The sequence below is a fragment of the Parasteatoda tepidariorum genome, chromosome 2, assembly GCF_982258835.1.
Source record: "Parasteatoda tepidariorum strain Cologne lab strain chromosome 2, Ptep-v5.0, whole genome shotgun sequence".
Classification (NCBI taxonomy): domain Eukaryota; kingdom Metazoa; phylum Arthropoda; class Arachnida; order Araneae; family Theridiidae; genus Parasteatoda; species Parasteatoda tepidariorum.
The window spans coordinates 61059061-61081492 of NC_141756.1; the positions used below are offsets into that span (position 1 = coordinate 61059061).

At 29.3% G+C, this 22432-nt stretch overlaps 1 protein-coding gene across 1 annotated transcript in view; it reads left to right on the forward strand.

Annotated features, from left to right (window-relative positions):
* Positions 1 to 20910, forward strand: part of LOC107442799 (ATP-dependent translocase ABCB1) — a 56836-nt gene extending 35926 nt beyond the window's left edge. Inside the window, exons 17-26 of the mRNA XM_087157411.1 lie at positions 772 to 849; positions 964 to 1047; positions 2383 to 2586; positions 5708 to 5808; positions 9158 to 9298; positions 11633 to 11789; positions 12800 to 12997; positions 15739 to 15945; positions 16633 to 16779; positions 19158 to 20910. Coding sequence (XP_087013537.1) covers positions 772 to 849; positions 964 to 1047; positions 2383 to 2586; positions 5708 to 5808; positions 9158 to 9298; positions 11633 to 11789; positions 12800 to 12997; positions 15739 to 15945; positions 16633 to 16779; positions 19158 to 19358 — 1518 coding nt within the window. The 3' untranslated portion in view covers positions 19359 to 20910. The remainder of the gene's footprint in view (positions 1 to 771; positions 850 to 963; positions 1048 to 2382; positions 2587 to 5707; positions 5809 to 9157; positions 9299 to 11632; positions 11790 to 12799; positions 12998 to 15738; positions 15946 to 16632; positions 16780 to 19157) is intronic.
* The last annotated feature ends 1522 nt before the right edge of the window (positions 20911 to 22432 follow it).

Below are 22432 nucleotides of genomic sequence, written 5' to 3' on the forward strand. Positions count from 1 at the left end.
TAGTCGTAAACTCAAAATTGGGTCAGTTGTTCTACAGCGGTTATAAAAAGACAAAAAATTATTATTCAAAACATCTTTAGTGTTATTCGTGTATAGCAGGGATGGCGAACCGATGGCACGCGTGCCATTTAATGCACGTGACACAATATTTCGGGCGCGCCACCGATCACAATTGTTATTGCACTATGAATTGTTATTACACAAATGTCACACACTATGAAGCATATGTAACAATTAAATTACAATTCACAAAAACAAACAAAATAATAAACAATTAGTAGAAAAATTAACAATTAATGCTAAAAGAACAATTAATAACCATAAAAAACAAGCTAACAATAAATAACTAGGAAAATAATCAACAGTCCTGTTTAAACTAATATCTTACAACCTAATATAAGTTATTTGTCATTTAATCTGCAATAACAGAAGCCCAACTGATGCTACTTTAAGTTGAATTACGCGTATAACTGAGACATTGCAAAATGTATTTTCTTTTCAATGTAAATAAAGAGTTTTAAGTTGATAGTATTTAGTATTACAATTTTCCCAATAATCATGAGGTCAAAATTATTTGACGGCACGTCTGTGATTTCATTAAACAATTTTTTAGAAAAAAATGGCACGTTGGTGTATAAAGGTTCGCCACCCCTGGTGTATAGCAAGGAATAATAACTCGATTGTTTGATTACTCTATTAGTTTTTTTTAAATAGCTAGCGTTTGTTTTAGCTTTTTTATGTACTAAATCCTTCCGCATTACTTATTTTTAGGCATTTATGTTTTCTGTAGCTGGAGAAAAATTAACTTCAAGGCTGAGAAAAATGGTGTTTGCCAACTTAATTACACAAGTTCGTAGTTATTATTATATATTATATTATATTATGATATATTATATTATATAATATATTACATTATGATTTCAATTTAAATATAGTATTTTTTTAAGAAGTTGTTTTTAATAGGATATGAGTTTTTTCGACGACTCTAAGAACAGTGTTGGTGCTCTTTGCTCTCGCCTGACATCCGATGCTTCACAAGTTCAAGGGGTAAAAATATTTTAAGTTATTAAATAAATTGTTTATTGCTTTATTATTTTATCTATCTCTATTTCGCTTTTCTTCTCCTAGGAAGATAAGTTTCTTTTAATCATTTTCTATATTTTTTGATGTTCAACAATGACAATTAGTTACAAATCACTAATTATATAATGACAATTGATAATTTTGCTACTAATAAATTTTGTTACTAATAAATTTATATACATTTCTTTCTAATAAATTTATATAAATTTAAATACAGAAAATATTTTTTCTTATAGTTTATTAAACACTTTTTTATAATAATGCTTCTTATAATAGTTATAGGAAAAATATGGTGACGCAGATTTTTCAAAACAGTGATTTGTCTACTTATAATTGTTCTTCAGTTTTATTTCCTAATGAATAATTAAGAATTTCCGGGGATTTCTTATAGATAACAACACAATACAAAGAAAAATTAGTTTTGCCTACTTTGAAATTGCAATGTTTTTCACTAAAATCGCGTTTAAAGCTTTTTTCCTGAACAAAGCCAGTTGGAAAAGTACCACACAATAAAAATTATTGACATCCGTATTAAATTGTTAAATCAAGTTATTAAATATCAAGATTTTTTTCTTCTTTCCTTTCGTACTGATGGTGCGCTTCTCAGTCGAAATATTTTATAAAGAAATTTCTTTTAACAACATAATTATGTTACGCAATACATTTATGCAATAGTGTTGAGTAATAATTTTAAGTAAAATACATGTAAATAGCTTTATTACTGTTATTAGAATCGTAGGGTGAATTTTCTCTAGTTAAAATTGGTAAAATATAAAGCACCCTTACCGAAATTGAATTGTGAACTTCCATACCATTTTTTATGAATGATATAGTCTTTTTTCAAAAATATACACCAATGCGTAAAATATACGAAAGTTTTCTCCCCGAAATTAAAATGGTAAACTTATTTTTCGTTAATGATAGGTAAAATTTACAGAAGAATACTTACCCAATTTAAATGGTAAATTTACTTAGTCTATAATACGTAAAATATACCGCATCCTACCGAAAAGTTGTTAGTAATATCCATTTCGATTACATTACGCAAGATATGTGAAGGATTTTTTTAACCAATTATCTTAATGATAAATTCGTTTCGTCATTATTACATAAAATTTACGTGTTGGGCGCTTTACATAAAACATTTTTTCCCCAAAATTTGCGTTTATTTTACAAATAGAGAAATTAAGGAGCAGAAGGATGTCTAAGACGTTTAGAACGCTTATTCTGTTATTACCTGTTTCTATGTTATTTTTAAAAATATTTATTTTCTTTTATTTTTTAATGGGAACAATTTAGGCCACCGGTTCAAGAATGTCCACTTTATTTCAAGCTCTTTCAACCTTTGTATTTGGAGTAGTTCTCGCATTGTGGTATGATCTGAGACTTGGTGGTGTAACATTGGCTTTCATGCCCTTCGTCTTTTTGGGAGCTTATTTTGATTCATTAGTATTGTCTGGTCAACTGACAAGTGAAAACACTGGAGCGGAAGATGCATCGAAGGTAAATAAACTGTGTGTGTGTGTTTTTTTAAATGTTGTACTTACATGATGTAAAGTCTTTGTGCTTTTTAATATTTCATCAAAAGCACGCAACATACATCAATTCAAGTAACTGCTGCTCTTAAAGCTGTTCCCATTCAAATCTGTGCTAACACTTGTTGATATAGCTCAGGGGTTTCCAACTTACATGAGGCCGGGGCCCTCAATTAAAAGCACAAATCAAATGGCGGGCCGCAACTTTATCAAAATTTTTTGTAGGACTCTTTTTTTGTTTGAAGAAACATTAAATATTACTGTCAGAGTTTTACCAAGTTGTGCAAAACAAAAGTATTGAATTACAAATTAAAATAAGAAGTAGATTTTTAAAAACTAGTGGGCTGCGCCCCTTGCTCGCTTACGCTCTCCAACCCCCGAAAATTGCTACGCAATGTTATATGGTTTGCTTCGCAAACCAAGCTCGCTTCGCTCGCTACTAACTTAGGTACATTGCAAATGCACAAAGTTCTAAGAATTCAAAACAATCATTCAAATCCATATAACAACTTTTTTTTCTAAAAAAAATTACATCTTTTTAGTAAATACTGAGTCCTTAAAATAAATTTGAATTCAAATAAATGACATGTAATTCGTTAAATCTATTAGAAATGTGCTATAGTATAAAATCTGAAGATAAAATTTCTAAAACTGATATCTCTTTAAAAAGGTTAAAATTTCGGCTATAATTAAGTCTATTAAAAATTGAAATAAGTGAATTGCAATGGAAAAACCTGCATAAACAAATAAATTCGAGTAAAACAAATAAATTCGTGATATAAATCAAAAATTGTCAAATAAATTCGTAATACATAAATTCGTGCAAAAAAAATGCTTTCGACAAAAAACTAAAATAGAGATCTATCGACAAAGACTTCTGCCTAGCTTACGCTCTCCCTGGTTACTTCAGTTTCCGTTTTTAAAAGCGCTATATGTTGAGCCATCTTATATAGATTTAGCATGTGACATTTTTAGCGGCAATCATTGGTCTATTTTCTAGCGTTGCCATTCGGGGAGTTGTAATGAGGCTTTTTTTTATCGCCGTGTAAGAGAAATATATATATAGATATTTAATTGTTATCAATAATAATTTTAAATACATAAATAAATAATAAAAATTCGGGCTACAATAACTTTAATGTGCACCTATGTATTAAACAATTAATGTGCAACAGATATCTAATTGTGAAGGTATTAAAACTTACATAAAAGCACGCAAAATATTCAATGAGAAAACTGAGGTTTGTCTGCTGCAACCACCAGAGAATCGATATTTACATTTAAAATTTACAAATGTGTGTGCAAATATTTTCGTCCAAAATGAGTGGTTTCAAAAAGTTAAATCGGAGAATTTCTTCGAGAAAATTTTTGATATGCACATGCTAAATTATATTCACAAAAAAAAAAAAAAAAAAAAAAAAAAAAAAAAAAAAAAAAAAAAAACGAAATAAAAAAGAGCAACATACACGATTATTTTTGTATTTGAATAAATATTTTCCTGGATGCAAAACATGAAAAATAAATTTCTTTGCACCATTGGTATGTTAAATTTCACAGAAACGAAGAAATTAGGCTTTTAATTAACGGGAAAAGTATTTTAAACCCATATCGAATTTTTACGAAAATTGTCCGCAAAAAAATTACAACTAATATATTTTAGTTCGCGGGACACAAAAAAATTCTTCGCGGGCCGGATGCGGCCCCCGGGCCGCCAGTTGGAATCCCCTGATATAGCTCGTAAGAATATATCTTCTAAACATTAACTAAAAACAAAATAAATTTAGAGTAAAATGCTAACTTCTTACACAAAATAATTTTATATATATATATATATATATATATATATATATATATATATATATATATATATATATATATATATATATATATATATATATATATATATATATATATATATATATATATATATATATAGCTGACTTTGAATAGTCGACCCAATTCTGAGTTTACGACCATAACAATATACAACTCCGTAGCCCTGTAATTTTGAGCCCTATTCAGAAGACATGGGGATCCCGTATCGAACTTTAGTACAAACTAGCATTTATGGAGGTCTTCTTGGTTGAACTAACCCGTATTTGCGTTAGATGGAGAGGAGAACCACGAAAACATCCAAAGCTTAGGCCTACGGCATTGGGATTCTAACTCATAATCCGTCTACGACTGGGGATCTCTTATGAAGGCGCTGAGATCGATGCGAGCGTGGAGCAGAACTCGTTTCTACAAGCCCCTTCCAAGATTCGAACCGTAGTGGCTCGAAGGATAGAGCGTTCGCCTTCCAATTAGGTGAATCGGGTTTGAGTCCCAGCCATGGCTGGTCGATTCAATTTTCACACCCGACTCGTATCGACCACAGTGTCTACGTAACATATCCTCTGTGGTAGACAGATCATGGCTCCTTGCAGTCAGGTTAACCGTGGGAGGCTTTCGTGGCTTTTTTCTCCAAGTAATGCAATTGCGGATTAGTTCCATCAAAAAGTCCTTCACGAAGGCAAATTTCAGCCAATACTTGATCCGGGAGTTCCCTTGTCTTCTGAATTACGTTCAAAATTACAAGGCTATTGACTTAAACATTAGTAGTCGTAAACCCGAAAACTGGGTCAGCTGTTCAACGCCGGTTATAAAATAAAATATATTGCATAGACACATGCTGACATTGCAGGAAACAAAGCACTATGGTACAAATTATGATTAAAATTTTATTTTGAAACATTAACTATATGTTTTAATGGCATTTGTAAGCATATAAATAATAATTTGACGACTTTTTTTATTTTAAAAAACTATCAAAATAAGTAATACAAAAGTATTTGATCTGTCGACACTAAATTTTTTTTATTCTGAACCAAAATTTGTAGTGTCACACTCGCTCGCTCCTACTTATTTCTATTTCATGAATCTCCTCTAACTCCCCTACAAGCGCAGCATGATTTGTGGAAGGCCCCTTATGCGAAAAAAATAACTACCTGGTAATACCTTTAAAACAAAGCAAGTATAAAGACGCATCTATTGTTCCAAATGTTTTTAGAGGCATCACTTCAATATTTAATAATTGTCTTTTCATGCAGGTAGCAATAGAAGCAATAGAAAGCATACGTACTGTAGCATCTCTGCATCAAGAAAAAAACTTCTACCTGCAGTTCTACAATGCTTTATTGAAACCTCTCAAGTTAGTTTACATTATAATATATTATAATGAGTGTATTATACTGAGATCCTAAGTATATTATAATAAGTGTTTGAAATAGTACCTTTAAAACCCAAGACCTAGTTAAAACCGTAAGTCCTATTTAAAACCCAAGACCACTTTGAATAAGGGAATTATATTTTACTTCCAAGGTATGTCTTAAAAAATTCATTTCTTAACATTATAATATTTCATTACCTTGTTAAATTTTAAACTATTCATAATAATTAATGAAATTATTAAATTTAATAGTATTTATAATTCACTTATGTTAATAAAAATTTTCTTGATCATTCATTAATAATGACTATAATAACTGCCTAGTAATAATAATAAATTCCTATTTATAATAATAAAATAATAATAAAATTCCTAAAGAGTACCTTTAAGCAGGGGTCTGTTTAGAAGAAATTTGGGTCCGTTCACAAAATATTTTAACTTAAAAACGGACCCTTCACAAAATAATTTATCTTTTAATCAGACCCTTCACAAATTTGTTTATCTTCATTAATGTTTTGTTAATCAAATAAACCCTTCCCAGTAAGGGGGGGAGGGAGAAAGAGATGTAAACGGACTAAGTTTTGTCTTCGGCAGACGCTTCTTCTTTTATTCGTCCGAAATGAATATTCTGCGTTCAGCAGTATAGACTAAGTGCCAAATATTTGTATGTTGCATCGCTAATTTAGTAGCTGCAATTGCTGTTTATTTTTTAAAATTTATTTTTTTTAATTATAATTTTACAGTGTTGAGCATAATCTTGTATGTCTTTACAATTTGAAAACTCCTTGAAATTTTTTTTTTTTTTTTTTTTTTTTTTTTTGCAATAACGGACCCTATTTGCACAAATTCACAAAGGCGGACCCAGGTTTAAAGAATGTGACTTAACGTTTATTTTATATTCACAAATTACGAGTAATTTTTTCACAATTTTACAAAAACGGACCTTTCACAAAATGTCTGGACAGACCCCTGCTTTAAGCCAAGGTTAATTCAAATTCGAAATAAAACTGAATTAATGGATTACATTTCATTTGAAAAGATTAAATTTATTTCTACATATTAAAAATTAAAATTCATCAAATATATCAAGAACGAATTTAATGATTTTATTTTATTTGATTCTACTGTATATTTTGGTGATAAATTATTTAAAAAAATTAACATTATTTTTTGAATTTGTAATTTGAAAATGTATTTTTTTCCTTGCTTTGAACATTTTTTTAAAATGTTCGAATGTCTTAAATTTAGAAGTGTATAAATCCTTTTAATATTCACGTTAATATCTTCATAATTTGTTTCATTTTTTTCCAAAAACATTATCAAAGCAACTCATTTGCGCAATTTATGATATAGCCATTATTGTTTAAATAATTTTAAAAAATAAATTATACGCAAAAAGAAAATATATCAGTTTAAGTAAGTAAAAAAAAAAACAATTAAAGCAAACTGGAAAAAAATTATTTACTTGGCTGAAATTATCAGGTTGTTAAAAAAAGTTCTGCAACACTTGAGAAAATTTCAACTTTTATGAGTTTTGTGCTGCTGTTTTTTAGTGTTCTTAGTCTAAACTTTCCTCAATGAGCTCCAAACGGATTTTGATTCGTTATTGCTATAAACGAGATCTTTCAGCAAGGGATGCTGCATTGTCCTTGCGGAACTTCTTAACAATCTAATAAGGAGCTTAACTATTGCAAGTTTAGAAAAGACAGGAATAAGATTTAAATCAGGGGTGTCAAACTCAAAAGCTAACTTGGGCCAAATAAACAATGCTTAACTTTAGGTGGACTGCAAAAAAAAAAATCAATGTTCATAGAAACAAATATTTTTATTTTGAAGCACATTGTAATAAACATATATAAAGTTAAATTATTGTTTGATACTTGACATCTCTTCTCTGCTACTATCTTTCCTATTTCGGGAGACATTTTTTTGGCCGAGACTACTTTCAAAATTGACCCAACATGGGCGATTTATTTCCATTCATAACAGAAAATAATTGCTTGCACTGATAAGTACTTTCAAACATGGAAATAATTTCATATGCGAATTTTCGAGTATTTTCAAACCTTGCCGGTAAATATTTGTAAAATTCAGCCTTCAAATTTGAGTCGCACTGAATCTCAATCACTTCCATTTGCGTACTACTGAGACTATATTTATTGAGAAAATTGACGAAAACAAACAAAATTTGTTTTCCGAGGAATTTAAATCTTTAAACTTTGTTTCAAATTCCGTTCTGAGATTTGAAATTTTTGATACGATGCAGTATCCCTGGAATGGCAGGTGCCGCAAGCCAATTAGAATTTTACATTTTCCCTCGTACAATTTAAAATGATCCGTATAGTTTATAAATAAAGTATATTATAATTTCATATGCTAGTTTCCTTTCTAATTCACATTTCTAATTTATTTTTACTTTGCGTCGGATATATTGACTGGGACACAAAAATGTTCATCTCGGGCTGCATGCGGCCCGCGGACCGCGAGTTTGCCAACCCTGATTTAAATACTCATCCGCGACTGCATTTAGTGTCGTTTAATTTAGTTATTAAATTATATAAATATGCTTTCAAAACAATATAAAAGCTTTTTAAAGTTAAACTCGTCGGACAGAATAATTCGTGCTATCTTTTACGATAGATATCATAAAATTATTTAAAAAGGTTTATAGTTTCTAATCTTACAGAAATTCTAGACTTGGCGATATATTTCAATAAATAAGGAGAACATTCCTTCTTGAAAAAGAAACAATTATATAACGTTGCAAAAGTATTGGATTCGATTAAACCACTAAAAACGGTTAGTTTTATGCTGGCATACTCTTCATAAATCAAATGCGAGATAAAGAAATGATTTGCTGTAGAAGAAGATCGTCTGCTAGAAACAATATGTATTATTCTTCCATTAGTTTCTTTAAATGCAAAAAGAAAGACGTATATTTGTCTCAAATTTTAGATATCATTTTTATTTATTAGTTCTTATTAACAAAACAATAATTCTTATTCAGTAAGTTTTATTCTCTTCATTTCACACGATTTAAGAAAACAAGCAAAAAGATAGAGTATGCAACGTCGTTTCAAGAGTTGGCGATGAAGATATACTTTCCCGGTGGCAACGTAGCATACACTTGGCATTCATTCTTAACTTGCTACAGAGTATCATAACGAAATATTGGCTTAAATAGCCTTTTTTAGTTTGATGCAAAACTATAAGTTAGTTATACAGAAATAAAATTTTAATTTATCCATTTTTAGTTAAGAAACAATAAGGAGTTTTAATAGCTTATTTTTCAATAAGATGGATGATCATCTAACTACTGCTCATTTCTTAGAAACTCTCGGAATATGGCCCACTTAAGAGGATTCATTTATGGTTTTGCCCAAGCTCTAAATCCTCTTTCTTACTCTGCTGTTTTGTATTATGGGGCTATACTGGTTGCTGATAAAGAGCTGAAATACGATACTTTGATGAAGTAAGTATTTGTTAGTATTGAAGATTGGAAAAAACAAAATGCAATTTAATATAATTCTAAAAAACGAAATGCAATGCAATAGAATTTTGTAAAACAAATGCATTATTGAAAGACACAAATTTCAATTTTCAGAGTACCCAAAATAATTTTAAAAAGTAGAAATCCAATTATAAATAATAAAAAAAATATGGCTTTTATATAATAATGGATTAGTTCCGCATCAGGAGCTTTTGAAGTCCGCTCAAAATCTCTTCCTATTTTGAAAAGTCTTTCGTTAAACGGTTAACGGTTGATTTTTTAATGGATTCAATTTATAGTTTTTACATGACATCATTAGACTTAATTTAATAACAATTCTTTAATCAGTATTTTTAAATAAAATTCTATGGAAGAATTAAACAACAGTAAAGTTGTTAAAATCATAAATGATAATAAAATACAATTCATGATTTTTACAAACTTGGAGAACATTCCTACACACGTGAAAAATTCCGTATTAAATTACGGTAAAAAGTACCGGTACTCAGGGTGCTGGTAGTTTTCATCTTAAAATTCAGATTTACTAAAACATGTTAAGGTACAAAAAATGTGTTGTTGTTCATTTAGATCGCACTAGAGCTGCACAATGGGTTATTGGCGATGGTCTGGGAAGCATCCCTGAGGATGATCCAAAGACATGCCATCACAATTTTGATCCTCTGCAGAGAGGATTACGAAAAGAATGTGATAAACATTAATTTTTACAGTAATAATTACAGTAAAATCATTTCATCACTCTAATTAAATAAATAATACTGTAAAATTCTACAGTAAAATTGTATTTTACGGATGATGTTCTGGAGTCAGCTTTTTCTGGAGTCTAGAATTTTTTACAGTTTATTGATTGCGGTTTAATTATTGCACTTAAAATGCCCCAATTAAATTCTCAATTTCTAAATACATATTTTATATGAATTTTTAATTTGAAAATCGATGAATGAAATACTGGTGCAGCTTTATAAAAATTTTTGTATTAAAATAAATAGTTGGTTTTCAAAGCTTTCGAATAATTTATTTACAATAAAAAAACAGGGAAGAGATATCTCTATTCTTCAGCTAAGATGAAAACTAATTAAACTTTTCAGCTCGTTTTCGAATGATTTTGTCATAAGAGTTTATATCTCTATTCTTCTCTTAAGATGAAAGCCAATTAAATTTTTCAGTTTGTTTTCTAACGATATTATCAGATTGTATTGAACGATATTGTATATCCCGTAAAAATGAGTGTATATGTGTCTATATATGTATCTTGCCAATATGTTACTCTCTATATATCTCTTTATCTTATTATTATATTATATAAACCAATGTTTGTGCTAGATTCCATAAATTTAGTGCAGTGTGTGGGATTCAATATTTTCACTCGATCCTAAAAACAGTTCAAACTTTTTTTCTTCTTTTTTTTTTTTAAATTATATTGTGTTAAAACGGGTTTTTCGTTTAAATTACGAGATCCAAGAACCTATTATAGATATAAACATGAACAAAATATGGAGAGATTCTTTCATTGTTATTTAAATCACAGGCGGAAAGAAAAGTACAGTATTTAGTGGGATTTTCAAATGTAAGCAAATAAATTAAATTTCATCTCGAACTAAGCGAAGAGAATAGAAATGTCTTTTCCCAACCGTTCTTACTTTCGTCTTCTTTCTTGTCGTCATCACTTAAATACAAAGTTTTATTTAAAAAAAAATGTAAATTTAAGATTTTTTCCTCAGTAAGGACACCGGGTATTCAGCTTACTTCAAAAACATACAATTTTACAAAGATAGTTATTTCCTTAACCAATGTTTTACGTTTGAAAATGCTATGTTTGATACATAAATTGATAACAGTGTGAAAAATATTGAAAGAAGTAAAGTGTGTAGTTATATTGTGAAGATTTCCATATCGTGATCCGTACGAAGTAATCACCAAATCTTGACAATTTCCGGACAGTTCGCCGCAAGATTTTTAAAAAAAAAATCACAGAAAGGGACTAGCTTGCAGGGCGTATGCGTATTCTACTTGTATGCTTATTTCAACTCGTAGCCATCATCATCGAGCAAACCTGATCGACCTCTTTTATTCTCATTTAGCCCATGGTGATTGTTGTTGGCGTGAAGATTTCCGCTATATTTTCAAATTATATAGAAATTTTTATATTGTAACAAAAGAAAAAATAGTTGCATTTTAACAGTATTTTATTTTAAACGTTTTATCTTTACATTTTTAAACTTTCCATTCAAGATTTAACTTTTGATCTCAATTTTATATTTGAGTTAATTTTTCGTTTTATTGTTCTAATTAAACTAGAGTGCTCGAAGGAGTTTTAATAGGGATGATGTTTGTTGGACAAGCTATGTCATTTGCTCCAGATTACAATAGAGCTAAGCTAGCCGCTGTTAGAATATTTAAACTTCTTGATGTAGAACCTAGAATAGATTCTCTATCGGTACATGGAAAAATTCTGGTATGTTATTTAACATGTTTCAAATATTTGCAGCAATTCTTGAAATAATGCTATTTTATTTATCGACATTTAGATAACATGTTCATAACCTGTAACATTTGCACAACATTAGATAATATGTAACTAAACATTTAGATAATATGCATGCAATATATAATAATATGGGAATAAAATTTTATTATGTGTTTTGATTTAATCAAAATAAAAGTTTCATCTCTACTAATTATGAGACTAGGCATTCATGTTGATACATGTTTAAAGTACAGGACCGATCCTCAAATTTATTTTTATTGTGTCATAAAAATGTGATATTACTTTCACTGAAATATGCTTAAATTACATTCATTAAAGCAGAAAAAAGCTTCATTCAAGGGAAATAATACTTTTAAGAAATGAAAAGGTCCTTAAATGGTGATAAAATTCATCATGGTAAAGGTGCATAGATTGTGGTTTGAATAAAAACGGTAGAACTTTTAATCCGTAATAAAAACATATGATCAATATCAAGAGGAGTAATTATATTTCCAAAAAGTTGAATTTATAAATAACCATTTCAAGTTTAAAAAAGCCATCATACTTTAAAATGTTCTCAACAGAAATTGTTTATTCCAAATAAGTGACTAACATATTTTAATAAATGTCTTCAGTACCTTTAAAAATAGCAGAAAAATACAGTGTGCATCACAGTGGAAATACAAAATATTTATTGAAATGGTGTATTTACACACATTTGTCTAAAAATGTGTTAATACCTTATTTAGTTTTAGTATATATAAATTGCATTGTCAAGAACTGCAAATATTACAAGATGTAAGAAAATGATACCCCAAACTACGAAGCATATGTTTAGAAAAAACTAGACTAATTTTTAACGTACAGATCATATTGGCAGGAAAAAATCAAAATCTGTTTAAATCTGTCTAAATTTTAAACATGCATAGAACTGGGATAATTTTATCATCTTTCTCATTTTGAGTATTTTAATTTCATAAATTGTTCTCTTCATTTAGAATGACGTTAAGGGATATGTTGATTTTCGAAAAGTGCACTTTAATTATCCAAGTCGACCTAATACAAGAATATTGAGAGGACTTGATTTGAGTATTGAAGCTGGGAAGACAGTGGCTCTTGTGGGCAGTAGTGGATGCGGTAAAAGTACTTGTGTACAATTGATCGAACGTTTTTACGACCCTTTACAGGGGAATGTGGTAAGAAACGATTTATATAATGATATAATGATTCATATATAGATATAATGATTTATATAATATATTGATTTATATAATCATATAATGATTTATCTAATGATATAATGATTTATATGTGCAGCTTAAAATGGTTTTAATGTTGTTTTTTCGAAATATTTCTTTCGGATTGTTGTCCAACCTTTATTAATTATCAAGAAATACATAAATGAGAAAATAAGAAAAAACAGTTCCTCCTAGTGTTTTAATTCATGAATATTTGAATTAAGAATGTCTGAGTACAGATACCATAACTTATACAGTATAACTGATAACGCTGAGGAACATCTTTTTTGTGGCATGAGATTTGTTAAAACATCTTAGATACTTTCGTATCACAGATTTCTAATCTGCAATAGGTTTCTCTATCCAAGTTACAACCTTTTTTGTTTTAAATTATATTTTTTTTTCTTTATTTGTTCGTCTATTTTTTTATTAAAAACTAATTTCAGATTTGGAATCTAACTCCTGAATTAGGCAAGTTAACGTGTTTGTATAAATGCAGCAAAAAAGTGTGTTTCCCAGTGTTACGCAAACAACTTTTTTTTAAGCACCTCTGAATTGAAATTGATTCTGAAGTGAAATTGATCCTAAAGGGAAATTGATTCTGAAGTGAAATTGATCCTAAAGGTAAATTGACTCTGAAGTGAAACTGATCCTAAAGGGAAATTGATTCTTAAATGAAATTGATCCTAAAGGGAAATTGATTCTGAAGTGAAATTGATTCTTTTTTTAATAATTTCTAAAATATGCCGTTATAATTTTACACGAAATGTTTTCAAAATGCTAAATCTTTCTGAACTGCATAACGCTAGAGAAGTGACTATTTTAATTAAGTAATAGATAAACGTTTTGCCAGTCTGTGAAGTTGGTTCTCTAGTTGCTTTGATTTTACTAAACAAATCGCAAAGTTACGAACTTCATTCATTCAATCTTTTCTATTATTTTAAGTATAGTTTGATCACCAAAGCTTTCAATTCTGCTAAAAGAAGATGTTTTGTTTTAAATGGGAGTGAAAAAAAATTAGGTTAGGCTTATGAAAGAAATCTAAATCACTGAAATAAATACGAAAATGAGTTAACGTTTCAAAACCTCCAACTACCTAAAAAGTTGTGTGACGGAATACTTTATTTTAAGTTAAAACCAAGCCAATTGGTCATAAATATTTCAGAAGGTGTAGTAATATTTGTATAGCAATAATGTAAAATGCTTACACCAAGCACATACGCACTCATATCATATTCACTCAGGATATCGTTAGTCAAATACTTAGTAATCACTGTTGCTTTCTACGCAACGATACATTTAAATAAACAAATATGTGCCGTTAAAATATGTATCTATGATTTTAGTAGTGCAGTAAGATTATTTAGATTTCAATTTCCCAAGATGGGATTGGTAGGACTTTGGACTCGCGTTTGTGAGAACGGGAGTTGAGTAATGCAGCCGGCCAAGGAATTTCCGTGTAGTAATGGCGACAGGTGCTCGTTAAATATGTCCAGGGCACAAAGTCCTCCAATTTCCCAAAACAATTTAATACCTCTTGGGGTACTGAATTGAAGATCGTTCTCTAGTCAAAATTTCGATCTGTGAATGAATGGAGTTTGGTTAGGTCCTCCTTGTTAAACAGGCTATGACGTGTGCATGGCTGAAGCCGTGTTTTTGGTCATGGATGACGCCCCTGAAAAAAAAACTAGAAACGCATCCTTTGCCTTAAAATTCGCTTGATTTCAAGCAGGCTTGCTTATTCTGGCATATGGCATTAGTAATAACAAAACAGTATTTTAATTTTTAAAACTCTCTGAAATGTACAAAACAAGCTAAAACTAAGAACCTAAAATTTCTATCCACTTTTCTTATGTTAAGGCTAGTTCGTATTACTCTTAATATTCTCCTTTGCTTTGCGTATGTTTAATTTAACAACTAATTTTAATTTAAGAATTAGTGTATGTATGCATCTACAATTAATTTTTCTCAGCTAATATTGTTTCGCAAAAATAACTGACTTTATGTGTATCTTATCAAGCTGTAATTAAAAATATTTAATCTTACTGGATATCAAAAGTTTTGGCTGTTTCTTTACACCGAGTAGTCTAGCGAACATACTTAGCGTTTCACTGCACCTGGAAAAATCCTTCATTCGTGGGACACTAATATGGAGTAAAGTTGTTGCCCCCATTCTTCGTGTTAATTTGGAGTAAAGTTGTTGCCACCGTTCTTGATGTTAATTTTGAGTAAAGTTGTTGCCACCATTCCTGGTGTTAAGATACATTATTTTTTTTACTGTAAACAAATAGCTAATTCAAAAAAAAAGAAGAAAAAGAACTTATAAATATTGTTATCTGAGGTAGTTGCACAAGAGAATTTTAAAATTATATTTTATACCTATTTTATAAATGACGTACATAAAAGAGGTTTATTAAAAAAAATTTAAATCTAGTTGGATTTTTTAAGTGCACCAATTTCAATGAAATTATAGTACATAATATCACAATACATTACATGGAATTTCACAATGAAAAGCATATAATTTGGAACAAAAAGATTTTACTAGTCTTTTCTTCGTTTTATATAATAAGTTATAAAAACAGATTTAATTGCATTAATTACAAATTATTAATTACAGATGATATATGCGTGATTGATTAAATTATGGTTGTCATTCATATAGTAGACAAAATAATTTATTTCTTCGTTCAAATTAGGTATTTGACCAAGAAAACGTTTCAGATTTGCAAGTGGCTAACCTCCGATCTCACATCGGTCTTGTATCACAAGAACCTGTCTTATTCAGTTATAGTATAGCTGAAAACATAGCATACGGGGACAATTCTAGAACAGTTGAAATGCAAGAAATTATAGAAGCAGCACGCCAAGCCAATATACATGCCTTTATTTCTTCATTACCTCAGGTAAAAATAAAAATAAAAATATATTTTGCTTTATTTTTAGTTCTCATCATTTTTTTTTTTCGTCTTCAGTTATGTCTACAAGTTATGTCTTTTCGTTTCAAAATATTTAATTTCACTTTAAATAACATCTCTTAAGTTTTTCTTCGTCAGAAAAAGCACTGAAATTTGAATAGAAATTAGCGGTTTCTATAAAAATAAGCTTTAGAATATACGCATTAATAAAAAAAGACTCCGTTTTGGAGAAAAAAAGAAATAAGAGGCATATTGCTCATTCCATTAGCATATTCCCACTTCTACATCACTTCCCACTATTGTTATACTCATGTCCTAAAGATAAGATACGAGCTTATTTTCCTGGATAACGTAAGGAATAAAAATCAAGTTTAATGAATTTATGAGTTAATCAAGTTTAATGAGGTAATCTAGTTTAATGAGTTAATCAAGTTTAATAAGAGGACAACAAATTATGAAAAAAAATATTGGCATGAACTGAAGATCACGAATTTATGAACATCACACTAGAAATTATGTACAAAAATTGAACTTGTAGAGGATTTAATCTAAGATATTTGAACCTCGATGGCAATGGAATTCACACAAAATCTCATGCTGTTTACGAGATTGACGAATAGTCTTACAATAAATTTATTTAGAATTAATTTACAGTTAATTTTTTTTTCTATGAAGGGATACGACACTCCAGTTGGTGACAAAGGCACGCAATTAAGTGGCGGCCAAAAGCAGAGAGTGGCTATTGCTCGAGCCCTGTTAAGAAATCCCAAAATATTACTTCTTGACGAAGCAACCTCTGCCCTCGATGCAGAAAGTGAAAAGGTATGTCAAAACTCTCATTGAAAAATTCTAATATAGTTAATATGCTATATGAAACACTTTAACTTGATTTTAAGCACCAGGATTTTAGTATTTAAAGTTTAATTTTAGAAACATTTTAGAGAAGATGGTTAAAACTGTGTAGTTGATGTTGTCGTCGACCATTAAGGCACTGGGGGAGAGATTGTTCTTGTTTTCCAGTGGCGCTATCTATGATTAAGAACTTGATTTCTGTCACATCCATACGTTACACTCGTTTATAGGGCGGACCCATTCGTACATAATTCATACGTAATTTTGACCTGAACCAGAGAACGATAATACAGTACCCCCATAGATATAATTTGTTATGGGAACATGGAAGACTTCATGACCCGACAGATTTAACCCGCACCAACCACCATTTACTACACGGGGAGTCTTTGGTCGGCTGGGTTCGAACTCCCCTTCTCCCGAACGTGAGTCTAGCTCCCTACCAACCAGGCTATCCCGGCTCCTTTAAAACTGTGTAGTTATGCATTATATTTTTTTATGAAATTATGACTAAAGCAGCTGAAATGCCTAAGTATGCATATCATGCAAAACATCATACATATTTTGAGTATAAAAACAAAATAGAATTGCAAAACGACGCATGTGTGATGAGTGCAATTCCCGATTCAGTTTAATGAGTTTAAGCTATGAAATTTAAACAAAAATATAATTCTACTTGAAAAAAATTGAGAATAAGCATAAAAAACTAGTTTATTTTAAGCTATAAGACCGAAAAAGCCTACTCTCTCAAATGTGACGAAAATTTGTGAACGAAAATAACAAAACATTCTGAATATTCTAAAAAACGTTTATTGGTAATCATTAGGAATTTTCTGTGGAAAAAAAAATAACAAAGAGTAAACTTTTTTTTAAAAAAAAATCAATTTCAACAAAAAGAATGGGCAAAAAATATTATTGGTGGGGGTTTTAGAAACGATTTTGAAACTTTTTCAAGGAATTAATTCTAAATTTTCGGCAGCCCTTTTAGTTTTAGGCAAAAATATTGTTCTTTCAGATACTTTTTTAAAATTTAAATGTATAAAATACCTAACAACTTTAAAAATTTGTTTCGCGTGCTATAAGGTTAATCTCTGTTATAAATTATGTACTTGATCTATCGCGTAGTTTTTGACTAAAAATGCACCAAATACTATTTGTTATTTCATAATCTACCTGTAAGAATTCTAATAAGAGACCCAGGTCGAAAGGACCTTATGCGAAGTTTAGAAGTCTCACCATCACGACAGCAGAACAAGGAGACCAAGTAATTGCAGACTCGTCAGCTCACGGTCCCGAGTCAAGCATGTGATCAACACAATTTATCTGGATATAGAAAAGATACCTGCGAGCAACTCGGTTCAAGCCCACAGGACAATTTAAGAAGTCTACCTGGTCAAGACCAGGAAACACAGAAAGCAGAGCTTGCTGACGCATCCAATCTATTCTACCGATTTCGGACTGAAAGACGGCCGAACCATCTTTCTTTACACATTTACAGTCAAAAAGTATTACAAAAGTAGAACCAAATCTAAAATCGAAATTACTTTCAGTATCGCATCAAAATTCGAAATTTTTACCATCTAAATTAGTAAATAGTATAATTACATCAAGATAGCATTTAAAGTTTAAATTTAGAAAACTATCTAAAATCAAGCGAGTCATATCTAGAGGATCTTTCTGTGTTTCATGACTCACTTACCGTAGTTAATAAGGCTTCTTGGCCTTCTGATAGCCCTTTGTTTTCAAGAGCTAGTGCATTGACTTGCTCCAAATTTTTTATTAAATGCCTTCCAGTTCTAATAATTTTATCAATTTTGAAACTATGAACCGTGATGGCTCAGCGGATAGAACGCTCCACTCGCCGCGAGGTAACCCGGTGTTGAATCCCAGCGATGGCTGGTAGCTGCGAATTCCGCACCCGGCTCGCACCGACCACAATGCTGACTTAAAATCAGTGGACGGATCATGGGTTAGAGTTCCTTTACCAGCAGGCTAACCGTTTTAGGTTGTAACACAATGCGCATTAGGTCCCTCAGAAAGTTTTCTACAAGAGCAAATTTCTCCCAATACTTCATCCAAGTGTTTCCTTGTCATCTGGATTGGAACAAATCACATAACACAAAAAGTTACTTGTTATTTTTTTAAAATATTTACACTGATTAATTATCAAAGATCGTGTAAAAAGTATATTATAATATAATTGTCCACAAGAAAAATTAAATAAGATTATCAAACAAAATTAGTTACTAATTTGTTAATAACAAACTGTGTAAGTAAGGTGAAAACTACACAAAAAGTGACTTATATAAAATTTTAGAATGCTTAGATATATTTCTATTATATTATAGGTTGTGCAAGAAGCATTAGACAAAGCAAGTAGTGGACGCACATGCCTTATTATAGCTCATAGACTCTCTACAATTCAAAATGCAGACACAATAGCTGTAATTTACAAAGGGAAAATTGTAGAGAGAGGTACCCACCAAGAACTTCTAAATTTAAAAGGACATTATTACAATCTTTATAATGTTCAGACTAATATGACATAGCTGGAGTTAACAAAATACTCCTCACATTGTGATTTAAACTCAGGTCCTTTATTTCATCGATGTCGAATTTTTAACATTTGTAGTTTCTTTTATAAGTAATTAGTGCTGCTTTCTTATTTATTTATTATTTATTTATTATAATATTTTTCGGGGAAAGATCTAATTTTAGTCTTTAACTTTAAACTTTTTTACGGGTCTCAGTAGATAAAAAATTCAGTGCTTTTTTATTTATTTATTTATTTATTTATTTTTATTCCCTTAATCCCTTAAGTATTAGTACCTAATAATTCTAATAAATTGCTTATACTAATCATTTTAAGTTTTTCTTCTTATTAATAGATGGCGCCACTAAATTTGACAAAAAGTTTTTGGAAGAGAATCACAAATAAACTGAAGGAAGAAACAAATCTAATAATCAATTTAGCTCAAGTAAAACTAAAATATAATATGTAATCCACTTTTATGAAATGTGAGCCTTTGAAATGTGTTATTAATTGAATTTCAGTTCAAAAATATCAGTGTTTTTTTTTAAGTATTTTTATTGCTAATAATTTTAATAAATTGCTTTCACCAAAACATGTTAAGTTTTGCTCACTATTAGTAGATGGCGCCAATATATCTATCACGAAATTTATTTAGAAAAGAATCACAAATAAGCTGTAATAGTAGGAAGAAGCTATGAAACAAATCTAACAATCAATTTAGCTCAAGTAAGATTAAAATATAATATATGATCCGCTTTTATGAAATGTCTGCTTTTGAAATTTGTTATTAGTTGAATTTTAGTTATAAAAAGAGAAAGAAACATAATTTTCAGAAACGAAGCGTGCCTTAATTTTAATAATGCTCAATACCAATTAGGAATACAAAAATTTAAAAGTTTCATATACATAAAAATATTAATCGCTCAGCTAAAATATTAAATGAATAATATGATTGGATTAATAAACTTATGAACAAGCTTAGAAAATCAAATTTTTAAAAAAACAATTAATATTTATAATTTGATTTTAAATTTTTATGAAACTGCGATTTAAATATTTTAACTCTTATTGCAATGCTAAGTATTATGTTAAATAAGATGTTGTATACGTCTTCTTTCTAAGTATAAGTCTTCGCCTTCTAAGTATAAGTCTTCTTTCCTCTTTGTTTCTCTATCTGTTTCTCTATCTGCTAATCAAAATAACTGATTGAAAAATATAATTTGAAATAGTAGCAAGTAAATCAGTATTTAAAACCGTAGAAATGTCAAAAAAGAATTTAAAAATATAGCTTTAATTGTATTAAATTAAATCTTATGTAATGAATTTATATTTAACATTCCTCAAGAAAACTCACAAATAAAAAGGTATTTAATTCTATATATGTATTAAAACCAGCGATTCTCAAAAGCATTTTAAAGCACAGTTTTTAAAAAATTAAGCATCAAAACAATAATTAATACAAAATATTTAACAGATTTTCGTAATAATTTTTTTTATTCCAGTCGTGCACAGACATATAACTGTTAATAAATGAAAAAAAATCAAGAAATTTTTTATTTATTTATTTATAAATAAATAAATAAAATACTGTTTTTAAGACAATCTGCCGTCATCTTACTTTTAGTTTAAATTCATTTCCCCTCTTTAAATATATGTAGCAATAAAAGATTTCAATGCACAGAAATAGGTTTAAGTACTAAATATTAAAGTCATATATATTTTCAAATTAACATAAAAGGTAAAAAAATTCTTTTAAAAGCGAGCATTTTTAAGATTTTAATTGAACAAAAAGAAGAAAAGAAAATTGAAAATTAGCGCCTTTCTAAAGTTTTCACAAAGTTTAGCACGCTCACGCTAAGTTGTTTAAGTATAACGCAAATTCTCAAAGTTTTACAAATTTTATTTATATTATAATTGAAAATCTTAAAGAAAGACAATTTTTCGAAACATTGCAACAGAAATATATGCGACTTTAAACACAAGAACTTGATGTCTCTATGAAGAAATTTAGCTTTAAAAGAAAGAAATTATTTAATACAGGAAAAAATAAGATTAAAGAATCGAAACATCAAACTGGCACTTTTCAGCTACACCATTGCTTTGTACAAGATGCACCAAAAATTATTCTGAATCTGAAACACATATATGCACGATTGAACATTTAACCCATAAAATAAATCCAAAAATATAATATTTATTTATTTTTTTTAACAAATATAATAAATGCAATATTCACACTTCAGTTCTTCATTTTGAACTTATGATAGTGCAATAGATTAGATAAAATATCATCATTAACCTATGACCAACCTAGACCTAGTCTACGAAAGATGAAATGACCTGTTTATTTTCTGGCTACAAGTTCATCAGCACCTTGACCAATCGGTAAAGAAGACTGGGGCAGAAGACATGTATACTTTCTAAAGATGGTTAAGGCCGTTTCACCACGTGGCAATATTTGAAGAGAAAGGCTTATGTATTTATTTTGGTGTTACAATGTTTCAACTGATAATATTTACAAACTAACATTGTTAATAAAAGTTGCTTAACTCTTTGAGGAGTTTTAAATATGCAATCACATAATTTTAAAAATTCTACAGCAATTTTGCAACTACTATATTAATATTATTTATTTATTTTGTTTATTAACTATTTATTTTGTTCATTTATTTATGTTGTTTATTAACTATTTATTTTGTTTATTTATTTATTTAGTTAAAAACTATAGATATATTTTTACTTTAAGAATATCCGAAAGCTTACAATCAGGCGTAAAATGTAAAATAGGAAGAAAAAAAAGGCGATTCTTAACGATTAGTTTAAAAATTATTCACCATACCTAATTGTTTTAGCAAAAGAAAAAAAATTCAATTGCGATACATAATTGTGACATTTTAAAGCTTTAAATTTTTTTGGTCAATGTTCTGTAACGTTTTTGCTTCACTTTTTACGTTATACATTGCTTTTCATTGTCAAGTACACATTCAATACCATACTAACCGCTTTTATTTTAGTTTTAATAGGTTAATTATAAGTTTTCATAGGTTATTTTTTCAATATCATAAGTTTTAACTAATAAATTTCATGCGT